Below are 25,584 nucleotides of genomic sequence, written 5' to 3'. Positions count from 1 at the left end.
ATGAATACGCAATAAATGCCAACACGTGCCATGTCCGTAATTTTTGGTCGGAACGGGGTCATTAACGAACTGCGGAGATACATTACTGATCAGATCTGTATAAAAAGCCAGGTAGGGATTCTTCAGAGACGTTGCGGCGCTTTCCGCCGCCGGTGGAACCGAAGGAAAGCTTCCGATTGAGACACGCAAGGGAAAAATTTCGTCCCCAAAACATTTAATTCAGTTGCCAGTAATTCTATTCTCTTCTTCGAATTTCATCTCTCCGCAGAATCACTCTCTTCTTGAAGATTAAAGAAGGAAGTATTCTTCTGTCTGGTCTTCGGGAAAAAAAAAAACAAAAAATGTTCAGAGCTTTCTCCTCGAAGCGCAAAACCGGAACGGTCCCTGTTTATCTCAACGTCTACGATCTCACTCCGATCAACGGTTACGCTTACTGGCTCGGCCTCGGCATCTACCACTCTGGCGTCCAAGGTCAGGTTTTGGTTTTCGTTTCTCAAGTTTATTTCTGTGCAGTGTTCGTTTCGATCCGGAAGTGTTCGAATTGAGCAACTTCTGACTCCGTACATCCAGATCTTTCGAATTAGGTTTTACTGTTTTGTGCGTTTTTGGTTTTTCTATTTCCTGGTTTGCAGTTCATGACGTGGAGTACGCATTCGGCGCGCACGAGTATCCGACGACGGGGATCTTCGAGGGAGAGCCCAGGCAATGCCCTGGATTTACGTTCCGGAAGTCGATCTTGATCGGGCGGACGGATCTCGGCCCTAGGGAGGTTAGAGCTTTCATGGAGAAGCTGGCGGAGGAATACACCGGGAATACGTACCATCTCATCACCAAGAACTGTAACCATTTCTGCAACGACGCTTGCCTGAAACTCGCCGGAAAGTCTATCCCCCGCTGGGTGAATCGCCTCGCCAAAATTGGTATGATTTCGGGATCTCTCTTAGTCTCTCTTGTCCCAAGTGTCGCTACCAGGACCATTAGCTATCTTTACTTCCGGCCTCGGATTCGGTTAGATGCGCGAGTAATAAGACGCCCACTAGACGCTGCTCGCCGTACTGGCAGGTGGCAAATGTTGCAGTTCACACGCATCGGGGAGCAGCGTTCTGTATTCTGCTCTGGCCAGATTCTTCAAGCCTTCAATATGTGCGAAAATTCGCAGGAGGCGCGCACGTGTGCACCACATTGAATCCTTTGTACAGCAACGGCTCATGGCTGTCATTCATGGAGTATGAACTGGGCGGTTCAGATCGAACTGTCATTCATTCAATTGTTTTGTGGAAGTCTCACGTGTGGTGCCGCTGAGCTGCAGCTGGAATGAGATTACTTTTTCTTTTCAGCTTTTTTTTTTCTTTATCTTAAACGCATTCTTTGATAAGTTTTTTCCGAAATTGGGACAGGTTTGTTCTGCAACTGCGTTCTTCCGATCGGTCTTCACGTTGCGGGAGTGAGACACAGAGCCGACGCACGAATCTGTGAAGGAGAGAAGAGGAAACTTAGAAGCAACTCGAATAGGTTCGTTTCTTCTTCTTCATCCACATTTTCTACGACGACGACGACGAATACTACAGCTACAATTACTACCACTTCCGCTTCCGGATCGTCATCTTCTACGAAATCGAGCAGAAGTAGACATAAGCGTTCGCCTTCTCCACACCTTGTTTCGTCGACGCAGAGAAGCTCAAACGGAGTCTGACTTGGCTCACCGAAAGCAAAGAACTCCGGTACGAAAGCCGCTCCTGGGAAACGTTGTTTATGAATCTTCTTTTCTTTCCTTTTCTTTGTCTAATCTTAAATCTCCAATTTCCCTTTCTCCTAATTTTGAAAAATGCTAACTGCTGCCGATGAGGAAACGGTGCAGCGTTCCTGTACATTTTCGGAAACAGAATTTCCAGTGTAGCCAGATGATTAGAGGTGATAATGACAAGATTCGTACCTTTTGTGTCTCTTTCTGATTGTTTTTGGTCCAGTGAGAATCATGCGTGATAACTAAAGTCTGATGTACTATAGTGAGTCTATTATTTATTCATTTGAAGAGATGACGAGTTTGCGTCCTGGTCTTGGTCTTACCCGTGAAGTCTCAAATTTTGAAAACGATGGGGCGATCAGTTGGAGTAGGAAGACTGTCATTCTTGTGAGGAAGACTGCATGTGATGCCTTGCCTTCTTCGGATAATAACTCTTCTGCTTTTTCTGAACGGTGGTTTTTGTGTTCCGTTGGATCCACGATTTTTCTGAATAAGAAAAGAAAGAATATGACTATGATTTATACCGATCCAGTGACGCCAAAACATCGTATCACTTTCATTTGGAATACTACGAAGTGTCCAAAGAAAGGTCTAGATTATTAGTGGGAAGAAGAAGAAACGCAGAAAACGGCGGGTCCCTCTAAATTGATTCAAGGGTTTTGGGTTTTAAAAGGTTGATCGTAGTAGAGGGGAACTAGTGGATTCTAGTCAACTAAATCTCTGATGTAGTCTCGAATATTATCTCAGAACGCCTTCGACTGTGGCCGCGGGTGTTACGGAGTTCCTGCATGAACTGTTGGCAAAGTTCTTCTCTCTCCTTCCGCTCTCTATTTTTCAAAATCTTCGGGTATGCGATTTCGTCACCGATTTGCCAATGTCTGCTCCAAGATGGGTTTAAATATCTTATCCTAATATCCCATCTCCACTCCCCCCACTGTAATTGATTCAGGGCAAGTGAGACATGCTGTCCATAACCGCCTAGCGTCAAACTATGGTTCACTGTCAGAGTCACTCTTTTTATCCCGCGGCTGTAAATCTCTTATCCTAAGCCTATCGTGTTCCATTACTAGATCTCCCATGAGGGCGCGGGTCAGTGAGCCCTCCTGAAATAAAATGTCTTTGGGATGTCCCCATCACCATCCAGCAAGCCTCATATGATTCGGTTCACAGTTAAATCTAGTCATCATATAGTTAATTTATTTTAATGCTTCATTGGTCAGTCGAGCTGGATCATCTTGACTAACATTGGTTTATTCTTTTGAGTAGGGTCTCTTTTTTTTTTTTTTTCCGAATAACAACAAATAATAAAACAATTCCTACAAGGGTTAAAAGAAATTATGTTAGAAGATCCTGCTTGAGAGTGCTCTGCAATTATGAAAAGTTTACAGTCTAGCCCAGTTGAACTGAAAGAATATGGCAAAAGGAAAATACAAGGAGAGAGAACCAATTATTGAGGGATAGTATCTTCGACTTTCTCGTTGGATTGATTAAAATCTTTTGCTCGAAGTCTGACACGCCTCCCTCTGATGTATCGGTACGTTACAGGGGGATACTTTTTGACCAGTTTTTCATACTTATCATCCATACCCAATTTTTGGAACACATCTCCCACCATTTTTACAACGGAATTGTCTGGCTTGACTCCTAGCTCCTCCATGTCTGCAAATATCTGCAGGGATACAGCCGCTTCACTTAGTTATTCATGATCGCAAGAACCGAACATGTTTATCCATTAGCCACAAATGACTCCAACATCATGTAGATGATGGGCATAATTTGCTCCAGAACAAAATAAAAGCAAAAAGTGGCAAAATATAGTGGTAAAACAGGTCACATGAAATGAAAGGGCAAACAAAGCAAGTTGCTGTCATGCCCCAATAAAACATGATAGGCAATAGGAAAGCTGAATCCAGCAAGCTGTCCAGAAAGCATGAATCTAAGCTCAAATTATTTGAAAGTAGTCAAACTTATGAATAGAGGTTTTGTTCAGCCAGAATTTTGATTCATTCAATGAATAACAATGTGTAACTTTAACTGTGTTTTACAAATGGATATTGGTAACCTCACCCTTCAAAAAAGTGGATATAGGTAAAAATACAACTTGCAGAAAAATGATGCATGATAATGGAGTTCACTGGGACCAGAATATGGTTGTGCATTTGCATTCTGCATTATCTAAATATTTCTATGCAATCGGTAAATAAATTTTACAGAAGGAGAAGTAAATAGTTTCTCGACACCCCCAAATTTTATGTAATCACTAACAAACTGAAAATTAAATAATCACTCAAGTTATATAAGAAACAGTAGACAGACTTGATAGGTTCAAATAGAGAATAATTGAATACATCCAACCTTTTAGATAATGCTTATCTGATAAACTATTATAAAAAAAAAAGCTACAGGTAATTTCGTCTTTGTAAAAACAGACATGTAAAATATGTGATGAAAATCACCTAGTTATAATCACACCTCGTGTTGCATTTACCAATGGAAGTAACAACCCCTTTTTCCCCCTTTCTTCTTTTTGCTTTTTTTAATAGAAGAAAACATGATGAGGATGAAAAGAATATACCTCGAACATCTTCTCGTGCATACCCTTGCTATAATGAATTGAAATCATTTTAGTATAGAAATCACGGGGCAAGTTCTCCAAGTACTCAGAAAATAGTTTCATCCAAAGTTCCTCAGCTTCTTCTAATCTCCCATCTTCCGCAAGAGCATTTAACAAAGTAAAATGGGTTCCCATGGTTTTTCCTTGTCCTTTGCTTAACATCCACTTTATAACCTACAAAGTTTCAACTGTGACTGAATACAAGAAAGTGGTGGATTATAAAGAAAGTGATACTAATCAACATGTGTAATTACTTGAATTATCCTTTTCCATTCCTTTTCATTCTCTAGTGTCTTCAGAGCTTTTTTGACTGTGATCAAAGGGAACTCTAACTCCCAAGCAACAAAAGAATCAAGGGCTCCAAATACTTCCTCTTTCACGTTCGATAACCCTTTAATCTACAGAGACAATAAAAATGAAGTTATTAATAAAGAATGGGAAAGAGGGAGCAGAGGTACATGAAACCCTTTTTTTTTTTTTTTACATGGTGAGAATTTCATTAGATGATATAACTACACAAATATGTGGTTATAGTCAGTGCAGTGAATCATATACAGAATATAACTGTACTATGGAAAGTATATCTTGTTAAATGTGACATTCACTAAAGCCATGCAAAACCAACAAAGGATCTGTATTCTATGCTTTATCAAGTTCTGTTTTTTTTTTTTCGGCCATAGAGTTATAAGTGTTTACCTGGATGCATAGTTTCAAAGCATATGAGACTTCAAAATTAGATTGAACCCTGAAGAGGACGAGCACTAAGTTTGAGTTCAACCCAGTCCAAACTGGTTCAGCTGAAGTTTAGAATGGGGTTGGCATTCATTGCTAGGAAAAAAAATTAAAATGAGGCACAGAATTTCCAGGCCTCACTCAACAAGAGGGAAGGTGTTCCCAACAAGAAGAGATTGGAGGGAAACACCATCTTTAACTTGCAAATCTGATACACAATTAGCAGATGTTGGAATGGTTCCTTGACACTTGACAACCCCATTTAGGAGAACCTGAAAGGTATTCTGTTTTTTTTTTAATTCAAACTGGTCCACTGGGCTTGTCGTGTCAGATTCTTTTATTTTTCTGTTTCAATTGTTTCTACATATTATTTAGGGTTGGACTGAACCAAGGTTGGTTCTAGTCCACCTGGTCAACCAACTTTCAGTCACACTAAACTAGTAATAATAGTTGGTCTGAACCAAGGTGGCTGCTTTCTAATTTATCCAGGATGCATATTCTTTTTCAATTGAGAAAGGCTGATAGTTTCAAAGCTCAAGTCACTTATGAGTAACTGTTTCACTTTTAGTTATAAATATCCAGTAAAGCACCCATTGAACTCCAGAAATGTTGTTTTTTGTTGTAGTGGTGAACATGATCAGGTGCCCTGATTGCCATTACCTCACTTCATCCTGTAGCTCAAAAAATTGGTCCTGCTCTTTTGCTTTTCTTCTTTATGCATAGGATAGACACTCACCATCAAGTTAAATTTTTATCGATGAACTAGTAATATTTTATTTCTGTTTGTAGTAAAAATTTAAACAACAACAATTATCAAGATCGCAAATTTCAAGAAGAAAAACTTAAGTGTTAAGTGAATAACAATTAGAAATGCCTAATAAGCTAAAAACATGATAGAATGTGACAGCAAAGCATGATCAGAAAAAAACAAAGAAAGGACGTACACATTGGACAAATTTTTGTGACTTTGCAATGGTGCCTATTTTCTTTTGGGATTTCCATACACGGGGATACCTTGGTCTGGGCCCTTTTGCTGCACAGCTCTGAGATTAAAATAAGAACTTGATACATAAATAATGGAACCAAACTGACATTATTACGAAACATAAAAATTGGTCTGTTTAAAAACAACGAGATAATCTAGATTATTCATTGCTTAATTGCAAAACTGTGTTTATCAGTCATTTCTAACATGATGATTTACACATTCAAACTAGAGATACTTAATGAAAACTTACCTTGTGAATTTCCTAACTAAAAGCTAACTGATGATTGCATAAAAAAAGTGAATGATAGTATAACTGGTGACCCCTTGGTAACATACCACACAAGTGTTCAACTTCACTGAAAGTCTTATTAACTCTGAACTTCTTGGTATAAAGGTAGGAGCACACCCAAAACTGAGCATCCTGAGAAAAACATGTGTCCAGGAATAAATTTAACTGGACTGTAGATGCAATTACAAACACTCATGCTTAGCAATACAAATCAAGATAAAGAGAAGAAAAGCTTTAGAAACAAATGCAACCTCACATTTCTTGGATGAACGGATGTTGAACAAGAGCTTGATGGAAACTATACATGGCATATGAATACAATAACTATTTCACTAATGTCCATGAAAATAAAGATATTTTTTCTCCAGATCTCTTTCTTCCTTTCTTTCTCTGTTTCTTATTGAAATGAGACAATACTGAAGTTAGAGAAATTATTACGAGCAAGGCAAGTCTCATAGTGGAAGGTGTGTAGCAATTATAATAATAATAATTATTATTATTATTATTATGACAAAGAAATAGTGATTATTGTGTTACCCCCTCTTTTGCAAGAGAGTGTTAAATGATCAGTTTATCCAGAAAAAAAAATCAGCTCCGCACATTACTCCACCTAACATCGCAGTTTTACAAGAACACTATGTTTGTGATTACTAGCTCTCAAGCCAAGTTTCCAGTCTTTCTCAAACTAGATAATCACATAGCTTGAATCTTTGCGCCATTTCCATTGCTACAATTTCACCATAAAAAGAATATTGCCTTCTATATTGAGTAAAAAGAAGAAAGTGAACTTCGCAAAGATGAAACAGAATAAAGAGCTCCTGAGAAGATGCTACTCCAGTGCCACTTGATAAATCACATAACAAAGAAAACCAAGTGAAATTAATGAACTCGCCCAAATCAATCATCATCCAACTACAGTGCCTGAAAATTGAATTTCCTCTCTTTCTAAAGTCGAGTTTGTATCTTAATGGAGTGGTACAGTCTTTTTCTCATTTGAACCTCTTTACAAAACTAAAAGCTAATAGTGTTATACAATTCTACAATTAGGACAGACATCACTCTGACTCTTGGTGCACCCTTCACCTGACACACCTAGTCAACAACTCATACTAACCATGAGTTCTACATTCATATATTTAATAGAATATAATCTATAAAACAGCAGCAATTGATAGAATAGTTATCTGGATTATCTAGTACTGAAAGCATTAAGAAAATGAAATTGAAGTAGTAGTAAGAATGATGAAGAAAGAAGACTAGCACGAGGGTTTATGAAATGTAGACAGAAAACCAAGAGAAACCTTCAACCCTTACAACTTAACCCCTTTTTTAGTCCAACGCTGAACGAAAACATGAAACGCAGATTTTCTTCAGACGCTAAATAACAAACTGAAAACAGTAAACATTACTCCTAACAGCTCTTTTGTGCAGAAACACACGACACAAGTTAAAAACACATATATAAAGGTCCAAGAAATAAAAGAGGGGCTTTTGAAAAAGAATATCGAAAGAAATTCAACACACTTACAATTTATTAATTCGACTCATTAAAAACTGCGAAAACTGTGTTCTCCTCCTAAACAGAAACATTCAGATAACAAACATATTACTTTGAAAGAGACACTCAAACCTCTTTGATTGTTTTAGAAAAAACTCCGTCTAGAGCCTGCTTCAAATTCTTTCAACTTCGAAACATTCAGAGCATCAGATCTGCTCACTTTTCATTCTACGTTTTGAGTAAAATTTGGCTCGTTCCCCACGGCTAGGGTCGGGAAGAAAGACGAAAAGCGCAAGGCAACAATGTTTCGACTTTCAAAAACTGTAGTCGTCCAATCGATGTTTCGATTTTGGGCATGGGCTTGTGGCTAACGAAAAGAGAGAGCGCATGACGTGTACAGTTAAAAGGTTCTTTACACCATCTTTAATATCATTCTTCTTAAATTTGTTGAATGTTTGGAAGCTGGGCCTCGATTTAAAATTTGTCGAGTAACGAACCGGCCCAACTCTATCCTCACATGAACCGGTTGAACCGGTTTTTATACAAACGAAAGAGGGCGAATGATCCCTTTCACCTCGATTCCCCACTTCTATCTGCCAGCGATTCCATTTTCTGTCTCTCTCAAAATCTCTAGAAGTTTCGAGGGGTTTGGATTTACGAAATCCAATCTCGACTCCCCACTGCTTTCTGCCAGCGATTTCCAGTTTCAGTCTCTCTCAAAATCACAAAAAGTTCGAGGGGTTTTGAATTTACGAATCCCCAGTTGAACTTTCCACATCAAAAGCATCAACAAGGTACTGGATCTTTGAAAATTTTCATCTCTGCGGAGGAAAATATTTCTTTTTTGAAAATCTGGAAATGGATAGGAACATTTGTGTTTTGTTCTTCAGTTTTAATACTTTCCCACTAAGGTTGCACAGAATGAGAAACAAAAAAACTGGAGAGTTTTTTCTAGACAGCAACTCGGAGAGTAAAGAAAAGTAACTACAGTTCTAAATTATAAATTTTCTGTTCAGAGTGAAATTCAGGAAGAGAAGGGGAGAAACTTTTTTAGGCTACGTCTCTTTCAAACTTTGCCCTACCTCCTTCATCGACGAGCGACCTTCTTCTCGTTCTCGATTCCCTCCGTTGCCCACAAATCCTCACCGGACATTCAGGTACCTTTCTTTCTCTCTCGACCCTTCGTGAAACTGATTAAGCTCTTTACGGGTACCTCTCTCTCTCGATCGATCGATCGATCGAATTGCGTCTTGCTGCTCTGCTTCACCTCTCCCTCCCAGCCTCATCTCTTGCTGTTGGCTTTGGGATTACTGTTTTCTTGTCAGCCATCTCCTTCTTCTTTTAGACAGCTATAAAAATAATGGTAATTTTATTTGTGAGTGAGACATATGTTTCATTTCTTCATTTTTTCTGCAAAACCCGTTCTACTTGTTCTCTGTCACTGCATCACAGTCAACAAGAGCATGCTTGTGTAGGTGCAAAAGATGTAATTAACTCTCTCTGCATTTCTCCTGAAACAATAAGGGGTCTTGGATGAAATAATGTTGTGAGGTTGACAATAGAGTTAGTTTAGTACTATGGTTGGAATTATCTGCATGTTATTGAAGCAGCGTCAAGGATGTGGATGTGATTCCTATATGATGCAGTAGTATTATTTATTTTCCAATGATAATTTGTAGATGTTATTAAAAGTGCTGTATTTGTATTCATTAGAGTATCCAACCATACTTACAGGCATTTAATCTGGTCTTTTTTCTCATTTTCCAAATCCTTTCATTTTTCTTTTTTTTTTCTTTTTTGGATAGCAGTCTGTCCACAGCTTGTAGTTGTAACGTTGATCTAAATTACAAGTGAGGGACAGAGGGTATGTGTAGCATTCTAGATGTATTACTATATTCATTCATGTCGTCCATTATGCAGTGCTGCTGAGCAGCTCATTTGATGTACTAATTGTTCTGTAAGTTTTAACTGCTAAAGTCTTGCAACTAAGGTTGCAGATGACCTCTTCAAATGTTTACAATTAAACATTCAGCAATGTGTAATAGATTCTTTTGGTGCTATGTGGTTTTCTATGTTTGTTTTCTATTGTCTTTAGTTGTTTTTTCAATAGAAGGTAGTTGGAACAGATTGACTAATAAGAGATTATTGAATCGGACAGTGACCATTTCTTTGTCACCTATCTTCTTTGGGAGAGTTAATTGGCTTGATCATGAATTTCAAAAATCACCAATAAAGATGTATGGTTAGAAGACCAAGCAATATTGTTGATGATGGTGATGAGTGATCAACCTAGCCCATTAATTTTCTGTAAATATTTCCTTGCTTAATGGTTGAAATTTTTGGGGAGTCTTACTAAATTGTTTTTTTATCTTGCTGTTATGTGATGAATCACGTATTTGCATTCTTTGGCAAGTAATATTTGAGATCAGTTTGTGAGTCTTCATGTAATTTTATTTTGTTCGTGAAGTTGGTAATTGGGGTGTAAACATTTGGCTGCTCATGTTGTTGGGGCATGAATTTTTTATGTTCTTGAGAAAATGCTCATAAGTGCATTATCATTGCAGTAATGATTGATTAGTTTCCACTAAAGGTAAAGGTTGGCTATGCTCTGATGCTTTACTAACTGATTTTGATCTCATGACTTCTCTATGTAGTTCTTTGCTCTATGATGCTCTGAGAACTTTTGCATTGCTTTTTCATATAATTGCTATGGATCTAGATGCTATATGCTGGCCCCTAGTCATGTTGCTGATAGGTCTGGGCTGGGGAAAACTAGGATCTGTGACTTAACATTTAACACAGTGCACATATAAAAGCTTTGATCACCATATGTTTGGTGTTGTGATTATAACAATTGGAAGCTAGTTAACAAGTTTGAGATAATTGGAACTTTTTATTTTTCTCATTGTTTTCCTTTCTACTTTCATATGTAATCTAAATGATAGAGTCAATGTTTTTCTCTGTTCCTTGATTGTCTCTACTCACCCAAAGAAGGGAAAAGCAATGTCATTTCTCTTTTTTTTACCTCATTGTCTTTGGTTTTTACTTTCCATTCTTTTCTCCTACTTTCTGTCAAATTAAAGAGGGTCTAAATGCCCAACTGACATGGTATATTATTGGTAATGAATATTCTGATGCCCACTGAATAGAAAGTGGTGCTTGGATATAGGTGCGAAGAAGAGAAGAACTGAAAGGATTTCAAATTGGAGGAGAAAAGGGAAGACCTGCAAGTTGGAGGTGTCAACCAATTGAATGGCAGAAAAATTGGCCCCTGAGAAGCGCCACAGCTTCATCCATGGCGGTAAAGCTAACTTCAGTTATCTAATCTTCAGATAAAATTGGATAAATTTTCCACTTTTTTCCCTCATCAATAAGGTTCTATATGTTATTTGGTGGTATTTGTTCCAGGGCAGATGGTTTTTGAATGGGATCAGACACTAGAAGAGGTGAACATGTATATCACACTTCCCTCCGATGTCCCAACGAAGATGTTCTGTTGCAAGATTCAATCTAAACATCTCGAAGTTGGAATTAAAGGAAATCCGCCATATCTCAATGTCAGAAATTTTGTGACAGATTCTTGTGTTTTAAGTTTTTGCTGTCTTAGAGCTGTTACTTATTTACTATTTTGTGATCTCAGCATGATCTTGCCTGCCCAGTTAAAACTGATTCTTCCTTCTGGACCTTAGGTATTTCTTGCTTAATTTTTTTATTTCTATTTTGTTGCAAGAAATTACATGTAAATTTATTTGTGTTTTTCTTTGAATGTTGATTACTCTCTCTTTCTCTCTCTCTCATGCACTGACACACAAACACCCACAGGCCAATCCATAAAAGACCTTAACATTAGAAAGCCCCTCACATGGCTATGTAGTCAAGAGCCCAATTCACAAAATTTTGAGTTATAGAGCTCAGGAAAACATAGATGCAATGTCTATTGCTAGTTGCTCCTTCCCCTTCCCCATTTAGTTTTCACTTCTTTGTGTCTTTGCTTCTATTAGTTTCCTTGTATGTCTTCCATCAGGACTTTTCTTCTTAATGAATCCTCTCTTGTCATTGTCATAAAAAATAAAAAATGAAGAAGTGAATGATGTTTTTCTACCGAAGACTAATGCAAGTTTTATCCCTGATACATATACGTCCTTGTCAGAGGATGGGACAATGCACATTACCTTGCAGAAGAGGGACAAGGGGCTGACATGGTCTTCACCTATCTTGGGTCAAGGTCAGCTTGATCCATATGAAGCAGATCTTGAGCAAAAGCGCCTTATGCTTCAGAGATTCCAAGAAGAGGTAGCCCATGGTCTTCACCTACTTGCGTAGTTGTTTGTTTATGTCTCTGTTTTGTGCTTTTAGGTCTTATGTATTTACAGCAGTTAGATCTTGTCTTTTGTTTTTTCTTCAAATAGGTCTTGTCAGTGGGTTGGGCCTTTGGCTCAATGACCACATAGGGGGGTTTCTATTCTGAAGTCTTGATTTTAAGTCTAGTGTGTGTGTGTGTGTGTGTGTGTGTGTGTGTGTGTGTGTTCCGTGCTATCAAAGTTCCAAATAAAAAAAAAAAAAAAAAAAAAAAAAGGTTTTTCTTTTGTTGCTGTGGAATTGGAGTTTTCTTTTATCCATTAGAAAAAATTGAAAAAAAAGGTCTTTTCTTTTGTTTCTGTTGCATTTGAATTTTCTTTTATCCCCTAGAAAACTTGTCCTAGGTACCATTTGACAGGGTTGCCACCTTTCATTCACATTGCTAGTTTTGGTGAATAAGAATATTACCTGTGAAATAGTGATTGGGGGGATGTCATTCCAAATACATTGACATGAGTTGCATGGATCTCCTTTCGTTACCACATCCATCCATTATATCTATCGCAATCTTTATTTCTCTTTTTGGTTCAACCAACAAAGACATCAATCTCCTAGCAGGTATGCCAACCCTGCCTACTTTGGACATACAAAAGAAAACAAATTAGCATAGTAATGCATTTTGCATGGCTAGGTAGAAGCTAATGCTTCTTAATGGGTTGTGTACTAACTAAAATGTAGTTGATTAGTGTTTTTATTTGCTTGATTACAATTCAGCTCATGTTCAGAGCCTGGTGTTTGTGAACTTCGATTAGCAGTGATCGAATTAGTAAGTTTTTGAGAAATTTGTTTCCAATACAAAATCAATCATAGGCTTACCTATTGTGAAACTCTTTACAACTATCTAGCATCCTTTTGTTGAAGGTAGATAAATCTAGTGTCATTGGCCTTTATCTGTTAGGCCTAACAATGGAGTCAGCTTAGAGATCTAGACAACAGTGATCAGCAGTAGGGGGGGAGGACGTTGTATCTCTGTGATAATCGATTGATGAAGCCAACTCACATTGTTTAATTTGATTGCAGAACCCTGGCTTCGACTTTTCACAGGCACAATTCACTGGAAACTGCCCCGATCCCAGGACATTTATGGGTGGAATACGCACTGATTGACAATTAGACCCATCATTGGCTTCGATTTGTGTCTAGTCTTGTGTAATGTTCCCATCAGGTGTCAGGCATCTGTAACTATTTTTTGAATGTGCTTCCTGCAACTTCATATTCATGGTGTCGCTGACCAAAAAGTTCCAGTAGTGCCGTCAGTTTCAGGTAATGCATGTGTGACTTGTATGTAACGGGTCCCTAAGTAATAGTAAGAGTGACTTGTTTTAAAATGAAACGTGGTTGGTTCATATACGTTTGAAACGCGAAATGGTCTAGCCGCCGGCCGACGGCGCTAGATAATGTCTTAAGACGCGTACGAAATGCCGGGAGACTTCATTAAGAAAAGAGGTGCTACTAACTTCGGGTCAAAGTCCAAAGTCTGCACCTGACCCCTGTTAACCTGTTATTATAATCTTTTAAATACTCCAAATTAACCTTCAAATTATTTTAATGTTTGATACATGTTTCTTGATTAACGTATCCCTAAGTACATGATTACTGGTTAAATTAGTTTTATATTTGGGAGGATAAAACAATGTTGACGTGTTTCGACGCCGAAATTTAACAAAATCTCTTATTCTCACCCACGAGTGTTCCTTCGTACGAAAAAGAGACGTTCATCCGTAGACGCGGAGGAGAACCAGACTGGAGGAGACCCACCTCACATGCTATCGCTCCTCACTTGTCGGCAACTGTTTCCTTCTCTTCTCTCTTCGTCTTCTCGGAGAAATCAATTCAGAAACTGACGAGTCTCAGTTATGTGATTGGGGAGATTGAGTTTCTAGCCAAGCGAACCGCAATCACCAAACCTTTATGAACGGAAAGAAGAATGAGATTGAGAAACAAAAAGAATGGATTTGTTTTTCTATTTCAATATATTTTGATCTTTACAACGGGGTCAATCCAAGATGGCAACAAATAATTCTGTTTTGAATATTACTGAGTTCCATGTCCCGAAACGAATGAGTTAAGTCAGGCAAAGATAAAGAAAATGGTGACGAATGTTGTCGAAGGTGAACGGGAAGAACAATCCAGAAGCGAAATCAATTTCTCCGCGCGTGAATGAGCAAAGAAAACCCGCCGGTGCTCTGCAATTCGTCGTCCTCCGAGCTCGTCCACTCCATCACCGACGAGCTGCCGGCGGATGATACTGATGAAGACGAAGAAGAGGATCTGGTCTTCAGTAAACTCTTGTTGTTACTCTTCTTCTTCATTTTCTTCTCCCTCTCCCATGGTCGGCACAAGGGAATTACCTTGTTGGCGTCGCATTTCTCCTCCCAATTCTCCCCATCTTCCCCCTCCTCCTCGAATCGAAGCATGAACACAGCGTACTTGTTCTCATACGAATTATTGTCGAACAGCCAATTGTAAACGTCCCACGACACCTGAATCTGCACCCCGTCGAATTCAATCCTCTCGTTCCCGCGGAATTTCCACTTCAATCTCTTCACCTGCAGCACCTTCTTCCGGTCGATGAAGAAAGTCAGGCTCGGGTCCTCGCAGGTGTGGCAGTTGATGGAAACTTCGTGGGTCACGCCTCCGAATCTCGCCTTGGTCGTGTGCACCTTGTCAGCGAACACTTGTTCCTGCCGGAGGACCAACCGCGCTGCCCTCGTTCCGGTGTAAGCGTCCTCGCGGGAGTAACGGTCTTCGGCAATAAGGGTCGTCTCGCCGTCGACGCTCACGGCGAAGAAGAAGCCCGAGACTGGCTCAGGTCCGGAGAGAAACTTGGCGCGGCCGAGGTCCCAGGAGAACTGCACGCGGATCTTATTCTCTAGAAGGAACACCTTGGAGCCATGCTTCTTCCAGAAGAACCACGGCTTGATGGGGAGATGGTAAGTAACAAGGTGGTCGTCAAGGTGGAGATCCGCCCGGAGAGAGTGGCCGACGAGGGTCCGCGACCATGTCAGGGCAGCGACGCCGTGAGGGGTGTTGTAGAAGCAGGTGGTGAGATTGGGAAGTCCACGGTCGCCGCCATGGCCCCGGAAGCAAGAAGGCACGGCGGCAGGCATTTTGGGCTTCTTCTTGCTTCCCTTTTTCGTCTGTGACAGAAAGAGAGAAAAGAAGAAAGGGTTTTAAAGGGGAGAGATAGAAGAAGGAAGGAGAAGGGAGAAAAAGAGAAAAGGGTGAGTCGGAAAGCGGAGTCTGTAAAGCTCTGTCTTTCAGCTGCTGCTAAGAAACTCAAAGAGGAGAGTGAGGGAAGAGATAATAGAAGAAAGAAAGAGAATAGAGAAAGAGAGAAGGGTGAGTTGGAAAGAGGAGTCTGTGAAGCTGTCTTTCAGTTGCTGCTAAGAAACTCAAAAGGAGGAGAGTGGTGAATTTGTATTTGTAAGACTTTCCAATCCAGTTTGGGAAGAAATGTGTTCAGCTCCAGCTAAGCTCGTTTCAGAAGACTTTTTTTTCTTTCAACTTTCTTCCAAATAATTTAAAACGATTGGAGAAGCCAGTCGAGTTCAGGAGTGACCACCCAAATCTGGTCGACATTTCAAACATGATTCTAGGCCATAAAAGAAAAAAGAAAAAAGAAAAAAGAAAAAAGGAAACAAGTTGGTTTGTGTTGATTCAATGGATTCATGGGTGCTGCGGTTTCTAAATTTGCTGGTTAGATTCAGTGTCTCTTGAAAGAAAAAGAGAAGGAATCCATAAACAGCAGTAAAATTATTACAAACAAGAATCATAAGAATCTCGTTTGTTAATCAAAGATGAAAACAGAGAAGTGGAAAAACTTTTTTCCTTTGGTGTGTGAATGGAATCCCAACTGTGGAAGTAATTTGTTTCGGGAACGGCAAAAAACGGAAGAGAAACGTCACTAGTGGGTTTTTTTTTTCCACTTGAGTCAAATTTTTGCACGACTCGGTTGGTCAAAAGCAAAATACTTAGACTCGGCCAAGCGCCCACATGTTGGGAGTTTGGACTCGTGTGCTTGCCCAAGAGACCCGTTCCACAAAGCGGGCTTGTGGCGGGCCCACCCCGCCAAACATAAAAAAAGGAAAAACTGAACAAAGGTTCCGGTCAGAAACGCTGCACTCACCCTTGCTCGAACTAAAAGAGGTTTTTGGTGATCAATTATTTGGCTGAATACGACCAAGCAACTATCATAGCTACTTTTGGCCCTCCAACCATGGTCTCATCTACTCTTTACCTACTTTAGACCCTTCGTTGTTGGCCCCTTTTATCTGAAGATACTGAGCAGAAGTCGTGAGATTTCATCTGGATCTTTCTATTTGAATTGGAGACTCTTCCGACTGGAGTTCAATTCCTAACTTGCATGGATGAGAAATTCCAAGATTTGTATAAAATTATAAATAGAGTTTATTTTGATAGAGAATGGGTCTTCTGGTCGGAGGATGAGTTTGATGAAGACGGGACTCTGCTACTTGGGGAGCAAGAGAGATATTACAAACGATTAGTAAAGATTTGAATCATCAAATTTGTAAACTAATAGTGCAAATATCACTAAAATAAAGAATGGCTCAATCCTATGATGACCTGGGCTTTAAAACTAACACTAAATTAATACAATTTAAAAGTGAAATATCAAAGAGGAGTAGGTTGCATTGAAGGATGTCCGATAGCATCGAAGGCTGCTCAAGGGTGGACCTTTGCTTTGATACCAAATTTGACATGGGATGAGCATCGTGAGTGTGATGTGGTGCTGCTTTGTGAGGGAAAAAAGAGAAAGTAGAAGGAGAGAAGAGAAAGAAAAAGAAGAGAAGAGACGTAAAGAATTGAGAGTAGGGGAGGGAAGAAAATAAAACCATTGGTAGAAAATTTTAAACTTCATTGAACGCCTTGATTTCCAAACATCATTGGTTTAAATAGAGACCCAAAACCCTAGGGATATTTTAAAATAACCAAAATACCCCTATGGCAAAAATACCCTTGAACAAATAAAATAATTAATTTTAAGGACAATACAAAAATATAAATATATAAAATAACAACTAATCTATCCTAAATGCCTCCGGTGTTTTTGAATATAGACTTGTGTAAGGCCAAAACTGCCAAAGGTAATGAAAAAATACTGTAGTGAGTGAAAACTTGAATTTCATAAGTCAGACTCTAATTAGGCATTTAGTTTAAGACGTTGCTGGTTTGTTCTCTTTAGAAGTATGGCTAGCAACTTCAAAAGTTTGTCACAAACTCGGATATTTGTACCATCTTGAACTCTGGTACCACCTATCTGCTGGGCCCAGCTCTTATTAGTGCTTACATCCCTCTCTCTCTCTCCGAGTCAACACGCTTAGGTTCTAGAGGAGTTGGTTATGAAAAAAAAAATCAGATATACAGTTCATTCTGAATATCACTTAAAGACGAGGTTCAGAGAGAAACGTGCGATTGTAGAACTGGTAGCAATTGCTATTCATGACCTTAGCTTTGCCTTTAATTTCTCCACTAAAAGAAAGAAAAATATGTTATTGTAAGTACATACTTCTGTTTCTTTTCCTTCATCTGTTTTATGGTAAGAAACTGTTTAAATTTTATTATTTGTTGTAAGCCATTTTTTCATCAGTAAAACAAATGACATTCTTATCTGACTGCATTAGCATAATACAAATAATAAAAGTGCAAGCTAGCAGTTGATGGATGCATTACATACCCAATTTTGTGTAACATTGAAGCAAGCTAAATGATTTCTCTGCTCGAGCTACTTCTCCTGGTGTGAACTGTCGTGTATGAAATGTTACAGTAACACGCAAAGCCAAATTAGAAAGCTCTGAACTTAATTGCTTTAACAAGGTTGCATATTGGGTGAAACAAAGAAGGTAGAGCATTTGGAATTTAGTCTGTTGTATACTTTGAAGTGATCAAATCGAAACAATTTGTAGTTGTCAAAAGCAAGCACAAATAACAAATAAGAATGGGCACAACATTTAATCTGCATCTATACTGCTATAAATTATGCCTTTTTTTTCTCAACCTTCCCTTTCAACCAGCAACGAAATAGGATACTTCCAGCCACATGCTCCTTGAGTTCCTCACGACAGTTTGTAAAATCCTGTTCAATGGAAAGTTTAGATGAAACTACTGTTATGTTTTCCAAGAGACAGACAGAGAGAGAGAGAGAGAGAGAGAGAGAGTTGCTAACATTACCTTCTCATATGCATTATACAAAAGGAAATCCAAGAAAAAACCAATAATGTTCCATCTAGCCTTGCTTCCCTCGCATCCACTCGACGAAGTTGTCTAAAATCAGGGGCCAAGCATGGTCACTATCGTAGTTGCTTAGATCTGGAAAGCTTATCTGTATTGAAGAAAATATTTAATGAACGAGGAAGTGGAGCTTGACCAATTTAAAAATTCTTGGATAAAAAAGACATGAGAGAAGAAAGCTAAGAGGAAGAAGTCAAAAGGGTGGAATCACATCATACCTCTTGGCAAAACCGAAGGAAGTTCATCCACTGGTCCAAATTTATCACCTTGTAGTCATTTTGATTCTGCCAAATTACCAACATATAAGCAGTCTGTTTACCATGACATATGATGCACAATCACATTTAATGAAATAGCTAACCATTCTACAGGGACCACTGGGATCTCAAAATAAACAGGTCTAGATATAAAAATAATAAAGGCATCCTTCTCGTAGGAACAAGTGTCAAAATTACAGCCCATATTTGGTGGCCAAACAAATACGTCTTAGGATGCGCCTTAAAGCAGATAAAATTTATTAAAACCGCCCATATAGTTCTTTCCGATGGACTGAGAAAATCGTAGATAAAAACTGTTTGAAATTCTCTGCCACCAAGGAGGCTTAAGGCCTTACGTATGACATCCTATCCTCCTTAGCTCCTTATTTCTAGTTTTGATGACAGGTTTAATACCACTGACAATATTATCTCAACTGAAGGTTCTACCCCATTTTTAGTAAGTGATACTGACACATGCTCCATCAGAAACTTCAGAGAATTTTCTATGCAGAAAGTGAATAGCTATGAGGGGAAAAAGGAAATCCTCCTTAGTGTATAATGCACTTTACATAGACCTCTTTGAAGAACATCTGTTAACTAGATTAAACTATTTAAGTAGTTTGAAGTCACTTGGCAGAAGGAAGATTTTAGGATTAGAAGTACACACGTGATGGATTAAACAGGGAACACGCCCTACCCCAACTCCCCAAGGGCTTCCTTTTATGTGGATATTTGGGGAAAAGAAAGTGTTTAGCCATAAAACTAAATGACTGAAATTAAATTAAACAAACTATCTTAAAACAATGACAATTTTGGAAAGAAAGTTTGAATGGGCCATGGGTCATCACGGAGATGGGTAGGGGATAGAAGCATGGGGTGGGGAAGTTTGAAAAGAGTTCAGGAACGGAGTTTGATTTCCAACTCAATCAAGGGTTTTCATAAGGACAGCTTTCAAGGTTGGGCTCATTGAACAAGGTTAGGATTGCAAAAACCTGCCCAAGCCCAACCCATGTGGACCACTAAATAGGATGTGTCAGAAACACATGAAATTTTAACAACAGAAGTAAAGTCTTCTTCTTAAGTTACCTTCAGAAACTCGGTAAGTGAATCAACCTGGGAACAGTAACGAGCCCCTAGAACAAGATCCAACAATACACAGATACTCTCGATATCTATGCTCTTCTGCTTCTCCTCTGACAAAACAATACAAAAAAATATCATATGTGTATCGTCTAAACCTCACAATAAAAGTAGCTACTTGAAAATGGCTATACCTGTCAAACAGTATCGAAATGCATAAGAATAAAACTCCAAGAAATTTTGTGGCCTTTCAACCTTGAATGATTTCAAGCGCATCATCACAATAAACTCCTGAGTTGAACTACCAAAAAATATTTATATTCACCAATAAGTTTTTCAAAATAAAAAAAGTACCTCTTTTTCCAGATCAGACAAAGCTTTTTTCAGTTTGCTGATGGTATCAGCTCGAAGTGCTTTAAGGCCCCTTCTCCACTCTTCCTATCGTAGTGAAACCAGATTTTAGACTTGGAATCAACATCAAAATAAGCTGAGGATTGTTTCTCCGCTACTTAGGATTTGTCAAAAATGAAAGATAATAGGTACCTGGGTAAAGTAACCCTGTCTTTCTGCTTTCATTTTCCTGATCCAAATTTGATGAGCTAGTAATAAGCAGAAAAAAGATAACGTATTAAAGTTGTTGAGAAAAGTTATACCAAATTACATTATTACCAGGCCAGCATAAGGATTCTGACATCAGTATGATCCACTCCAAGATCAGAACACAGTATCTCAATTCCTTCTGGACTGCTCATAGAAGGGGGAAAAAAGTCAGAATCTCTTGATTTTTTCAACTTTTTTTCTAGAAAAAGAAAAAAATATTGCAAATCCATCTTGCTAAGCTTCCCAAAACTAACAACTCCAGTCAAGTATTTTGAAGTACGTGCTAATTTATGGTATTATGTGATTTACTGAGTACTAATTAATTAGCCATTGCAGTGTTCAAACTGTTTGCAATTGCTAAAAATATCATGCAGGAGCTGCCATCATAAGTGACAAGAAATATTTACATAAGGTATAGGGGGACAAGCAAAAATAGCCAGCATCACTCACTCTACAGTTGAAGTTGATTAATTTCAACAGTTTGCAGCCCATTTTTGTGTTTTTAAATAGTCCACTTGCACCCATTTCCCCACCCAACCCTCATAATCCATCAATTTATAGCTGCAATGGCTCTGGAAAGATTGAATTCTATGACAGTAAGTTCCAAGCACAAACTTCATTTAGAATTTGGAGACGTGTACAACTTACAAATGGACAACAATCTCTTACCCTAATATGGATAAGGTGTTCAAAACTCGTTACTTACTCAATCAGGCCCGAGGACTTATCAGCATATGAATTGAAAAACTGGTCAATACGTTCCAACTCTTTGATAATAGCTTTACTTGAGGCTGAACAAAATAAAAACAAATATGCATGAAAAAGAAACTGATGTCACCATTGTGGTAAAATAGGTCATTCACAAACAAAATGGAACACGTGAATTTGTATAAAAAAGAAAAAGAAACCTCATCTTTGTATATCAGACTAAAACCAGATTAACAAAAACCCTCATAAGAAATCACAGAAACAATGAAAAAATCAACAAATATTTCATTTTTAATTAGGGTAACAAGTTTACCATATTTAAATGGCCAAGAGCTTACATACTTTAGACAAATAAGACCCTACCAATTTTAAGCTAACAGGATTACAGACTCATATGACAGATAATGCAGAATAACCATGTACTATTAATGATATTTTTTCTTTAAATGACAGCATGCATAGTGAAAGTTAAAAACTTCATGATAGAGAGACAGGAGAGAGAGGAGTTGATTGCAATGCCATTCTTAAAAGCTTTTCAGAGCAAATGACCATCGTCAAGGGTAAATTAGCCATTCTATGTTGTTCAACTTTAGGGCTTCAGTTCCTTCGGTCAGATTCAAAATGTGAGTAATTTTCAAATTATAATAAATATGGAAATGACATTTAAAAAAGTAAAAAAAAAACTAAAAAGCTGTAGAGCCAGAAACAACATGTTAATCTAGTTCTGAAAACCAGAAAAAGAAATGTAAATTAAACTCCACAAAGAATACATCATAAACTCATTTCATAAACACGGGATTAAGCTGCTGCATCTATAACCAGCTATCACTAACAACATCAAATGGTAGATCAGAAGTTCCAAGACCACTACCAAAAGGGGATACTGATGGTTAAGGTCTTTACACTTTGAGTCAAAGAGGTAAAGTTTTTTTCTGATATGGATACAAAAAGAAATGGAAGAAGAGAATGATTTTGCCCTTAGCCTTGCTGATGACAGACCAAATCAAAAAGCACCTTCAATTTAGCAGGCTGAGGGACATTAAAAGCACAATGGACTAGCAGCATGGATGCTTAAAGTGTACTCTTAATCAATATTATTAAAAATGAGATCCAGAATTAAATTTTCATCAAATTGGTCTGTGTGCTGGACCATTCAATTGAACGAAGCATCCCCACACAATTTTGTAGCATTGTTCCCCACCATGGAATAACTCAAAAACTTTTTGCAACTGGTACATAACTGATACCACACGGATAAATCCTGATAACTCTACCAAGCAAAAACACTCAAGCCCCTGCTGCCAAATCTCCATCAGAACAGTTTTGTGAGACATTATATATCAATCTTGAACAAGCTTCTTTGGGGCAATATTTAGACACAGAACCATGGGAACAGAAGATAGGCATAAGAGGAAGGCTGGTTAAAATCATGACACCAAACCTCTAGATATGCTCATAGATGAAACAGGGAATACATACAACATGCCAAAAGCAGCACTCCAAACCCAGCAATTGTTCTCTAAATGGTGAAAGTAGACAAAGTCCAATTTCAAACATCTCTAAGACTTGAAGTAATAGTATCAGAATGACATCAGCCTGACAGGTCCTCTAGTTCTTATCTAAGATGTGGTAGAAAATTACCTCATATCGAAATTCATGTTCAAATTAAGGGCCCAAGGAACTCAGTTACATCCTCAAAGTTACTATTCATCAAGTAAAAAGTCAAAATACAAGGTAAAAGAAGTTCTAGATGTCTATTTGCACATTTCTTCAAAAACAAAACAAGAAGTTCCAGATGTTAAAAAACTTCTAAAACTACATTGGCAATATCCTTTCTCGTGGCAAGCTCGGACAGGTAACTTCACTTTAATATCCAGGCTAATGGGCTCACTGATAAACTGGCCAAGGAAAGGGTTGATCGACAATCTCTCGTTTGTTCTGATCAACCCCCCCTTGTAGTCCACTTGCTTGTTTTTGTGGCCTCTGGCCTTTAATGAAACTGACTTTTGCAAGGGTCCCTGTTAGTGTAAGGATTCAGTAAAATTTACCAAATTACTTAAAGTAATATTAAAGAAAAATGATACGGGCAAAAAGTCAACCACACCAAATAACTCAATCAACCATTTTTCAAACCAAATAACTCAATTAACCAGATATGCAGGCCACTAGTTTTATAGATTCAAACTGTCCCTATGTAAAAAAAAAGGGGAAAAAATCATAAATACTTGCAAAATGTCAGGTATGTTGAATCAAACATCATCTGATTATATGTTTAATTAAATTTTTTGTAAGACCCATATTTTACAATGCTTTTTAACAATTTTAAAGTTTCCTTTATGACTTCAACTGTTTATTTGACCGTTTACCACAACTAGTTGGACAAATTTATGGGTCACTTAACACCCCTCACCCATATAAAACACATGGGTTATGCCATAGAAGGATAGGTCTAAGCCTAGGGTAACCGAAATGGGTGACAAAGTGATGCTTATGCATTAAGGAGGGAAGTAGCAGGCAACATAAATCTACATCTATGGCAATAGATTTGTACTTTTTTTGTTTATTTGAAAATAAACTTCTTATATGCCATGCTTTTTCCCGTTTTCAACATTAAGGAAAAGCTAAAAAATATGAAAATTCTTAGCTTTCTAACAAGGAAGCTCTTGCATGCAGTAAAAAATCACCCTTCCACACTCGTAGAAAACAAGAATAATTGCCTAAGAGCTTCGAGCTCAGCTGAAGTAGAATCAGTAATTCCAATGAGACCTGAGTAGGAGGCTAAGATGAGACCTGGTGAGTTCCTAAAAACTCCAATCCCGGAGGGGCTGGGATTGCCCAAAGAGAAACCATCAAAATTGAGCTTGAGGACAATCTGGGCAGGATGTTGCCACCAAGGGGGGATGGGAAGGGGAGGCTAAGCAGAAGACTTAGAACCAGCTACTCCACATTGGGCCTCCACTAACATCCTCAAACAAATCTAGAGATTTTAGCTGTGTAATGATATGAGATGAGACCTTGTCAACAACAGTTAGCCAAGAGGAAGAGGACTGCTGGAAACATCTCTGATTATGGTCACACCAGATATACCAAGAGATGAAAGCTAGACAGTCTCTTGTAAGAATTTCCCCTTAAAAGATAGCACTCCATGCAAAGAATTTGATATTAGGAAGGCCAGAAAGAGACCAGGCAGACGCTGCAGTACAGTTAGAAACATCACTCACTGCTAGGAGGCTATAGCAAGAAGCGGTGGAGAAAGCACCATCGGCAGCAGGACACCATATAAGCCTGTCTAAACTAACATGAGAACCTTCTAAAACAATCAACAATCACTGACACAAGCATCTAAACCAAAATATTCAGCTACAGCAATCTTAAACTGGAGCTCACACTTCGCAACTTACATGAGCTCCACAACTTCCTCAAGAATCCCCACTGTGTAGAGTCTAAAGTTTTTCATTATTCACAATACACTATCGTTGAGCATCTCACTTTCTAAATCGACATAAATACTAGTATGTCAAGGATCCCGCCGACCACCATCATTAAAACAGAAGCACCCATTCAACTATAAATTGATGACGATCTTTGCAACGCTTAAATAAGGTCGGTATTGCGATTCTCCCTACTGACCAGCTGTCTAGAATACCTACGGCTGAAAGACTTTATAGAATACGAGTCCACCAGAAAAATCACAAACGCTGGTAAAGCAGTTTGGACAATTAACAGTTAGAAACAGGACGGACACATGTTTCGAGTGGCTTGACGACATACAGCAGGCAAGGAAGGTCCGTGCATTGATAGGTTCCACAAGAACTGCCTGAGCTTTCAATTAGTGGAATCTTACGTTTATATCCATTTCTGACGCTCTTCATTTACAAACTTTACCACCATTAGTCTCATCATACAAGAATTGAAATTTTTGGTATCGAATATGCAAGCTAGTCCAAATAGCGGTTTCATAACAAAAAGAGCAAGAAAATAGAAAATATCCAGCAAAATTCATAATAATTCAATCAAAGGAAAGCATCAGATGAACAAATTTCGAGAGAGTAATCACCGGAACGAAACAGATCAACAGTGGGAGTATTAACAGAAGCAGCGGGATTCTGTGGTCCGGTTTTACGAGTAGAAGAGCGACGCATCTTGGTAAATTAGAGGCTATAGAAGGAAGCAAACCAGAGAAACCCTCGATCGGAATTGCGAGCGAGAGAGACCAAAAGAGTTTAACCGAGGTTGTTTTCTTCGTCCTGCTTAAATAGGAGGTGGAGAAAATGGAATTCGCTCCCTTATCATTTTCAAAAATTCTTTTAACTTCCTCTAAAATAATTTTTTTAATAGAAAAAGAAAACCCTTTTTTTTATTAGTAGAGCATTCTTACCACCTACCCCTGAAAAATAGTTACAATCAAGCCCTCAATTGTGAAAATTTTACTATGAGTGGTCCAAATCACTCTAAATGGATCT

At 38.4% G+C, this 25,584-nt stretch overlaps 5 protein-coding genes across 10 annotated transcripts; 2 read left to right on the top strand and 3 right to left on the bottom strand.

The window, feature by feature from the left end:
- Positions 1-126: 126 nt before the first annotated feature.
- On the top strand, positions 127-2,051 carry LOC137949552 (deSI-like protein At4g17486). The gene is made up of 3 exons (XM_068795620.1): positions 127-471; positions 633-920; positions 1,398-2,051. The coding sequence occupies exons 1-3, from the start codon at positions 342-344 to the stop codon at positions 1,691-1,693; spliced, it is 714 nt and encodes a 237-aa protein (XP_068651721.1). The 5' UTR covers positions 127-341; the 3' UTR covers positions 1,694-2,051.
- A 1,028-nt stretch (positions 2,052-3,079) lies between these two features.
- On the bottom strand, positions 3,080-8,222 carry LOC137950647 (pentatricopeptide repeat-containing protein At4g21190). 2 transcript variants are annotated; one of them, XM_068797227.1, is made up of 6 exons: positions 8,086-8,222; positions 6,415-6,499; positions 6,035-6,133; positions 4,613-4,756; positions 4,320-4,532; positions 3,080-3,413 (listed from the first exon to the last, which is right to left on the bottom strand). In XM_068797227.1, exons 2-6 carry the CDS (start codon positions 6,496-6,498, stop codon positions 3,192-3,194), a joined length of 762 nt encoding a protein of 253 aa, XP_068653328.1. In that variant the 5' UTR covers position 6,499; positions 8,086-8,222; the 3' UTR covers positions 3,080-3,191. The 2 variants fall into 2 exon arrangements, with proteins under 2 accessions (XP_068653328.1, XP_068653326.1); XM_068797225.1 differs by having other exon boundaries at positions 7,998-8,221.
- Positions 8,223-8,447: 225 nt separating this feature from the next.
- On the top strand, positions 8,448-13,557 carry LOC137949553 (uncharacterized). Of its 5 annotated transcripts, none has more exons than XM_068795623.1 (7): positions 8,448-8,659; positions 8,882-9,022; positions 11,035-11,166; positions 11,274-11,422; positions 11,506-11,554; positions 12,016-12,158; positions 13,245-13,557. In XM_068795623.1, the coding sequence occupies exons 3-7, from the start codon at positions 11,118-11,120 to the stop codon at positions 13,329-13,331; spliced, it is 477 nt and encodes a 158-aa protein (XP_068651724.1). In that variant the 5' UTR covers positions 8,448-8,659; positions 8,882-9,022; positions 11,035-11,117; the 3' UTR covers positions 13,332-13,557. The 5 variants fall into 5 exon arrangements, with proteins under 5 accessions (XP_068651724.1, XP_068651723.1, XP_068651726.1 ...); XM_068795622.1 differs by having other exon boundaries at positions 11,015-11,166; XM_068795625.1 differs by lacking the exon at positions 8,882-9,022.
- A 630-nt stretch (positions 13,558-14,187) lies between these two features.
- LOC137950601 (uncharacterized) lies at positions 14,188-15,701 on the bottom strand. The gene has a single exon (XM_068797162.1). It carries the CDS (start codon positions 15,332-15,334, stop codon positions 14,366-14,368), a length of 969 nt encoding a protein of 322 aa, XP_068653263.1. The 5' UTR covers positions 15,335-15,701; the 3' UTR covers positions 14,188-14,365.
- Positions 15,702-18,050: 2,349 nt separating this feature from the next.
- Positions 18,051-25,357, bottom strand: LOC137950560 (uncharacterized). The gene is made up of 10 exons (XM_068797102.1): positions 25,179-25,357; positions 21,120-21,204; positions 20,483-20,557; positions 20,357-20,393; positions 20,168-20,251; positions 20,008-20,068; positions 19,820-19,926; positions 18,695-18,760; positions 18,417-18,567; positions 18,051-18,321 (listed from the first exon to the last, which is right to left on the bottom strand). The coding sequence occupies exons 1-9, from the start codon at positions 25,261-25,263 to the stop codon at positions 18,472-18,474; spliced, it is 696 nt and encodes a 231-aa protein (XP_068653203.1). The 5' UTR covers positions 25,264-25,357; the 3' UTR covers positions 18,051-18,321; positions 18,417-18,471.
- Positions 25,358-25,584: the final 227 nt, after the last annotated feature.

The sequence above is a fragment of the Aristolochia californica genome, unplaced genomic scaffold (genome assembly GCF_029961685.1).
Source record: "Aristolochia californica isolate CCGP_79_NKW_82.1479 unplaced genomic scaffold, dmAriCali1.0.hap1 SCAF_14, whole genome shotgun sequence".
NCBI classification, from domain to species: domain Eukaryota; kingdom Viridiplantae; phylum Streptophyta; class Magnoliopsida; order Piperales; family Aristolochiaceae; genus Aristolochia; species Aristolochia californica.
This window is presented reverse-complemented; position numbering and strand designations above follow the sequence as displayed.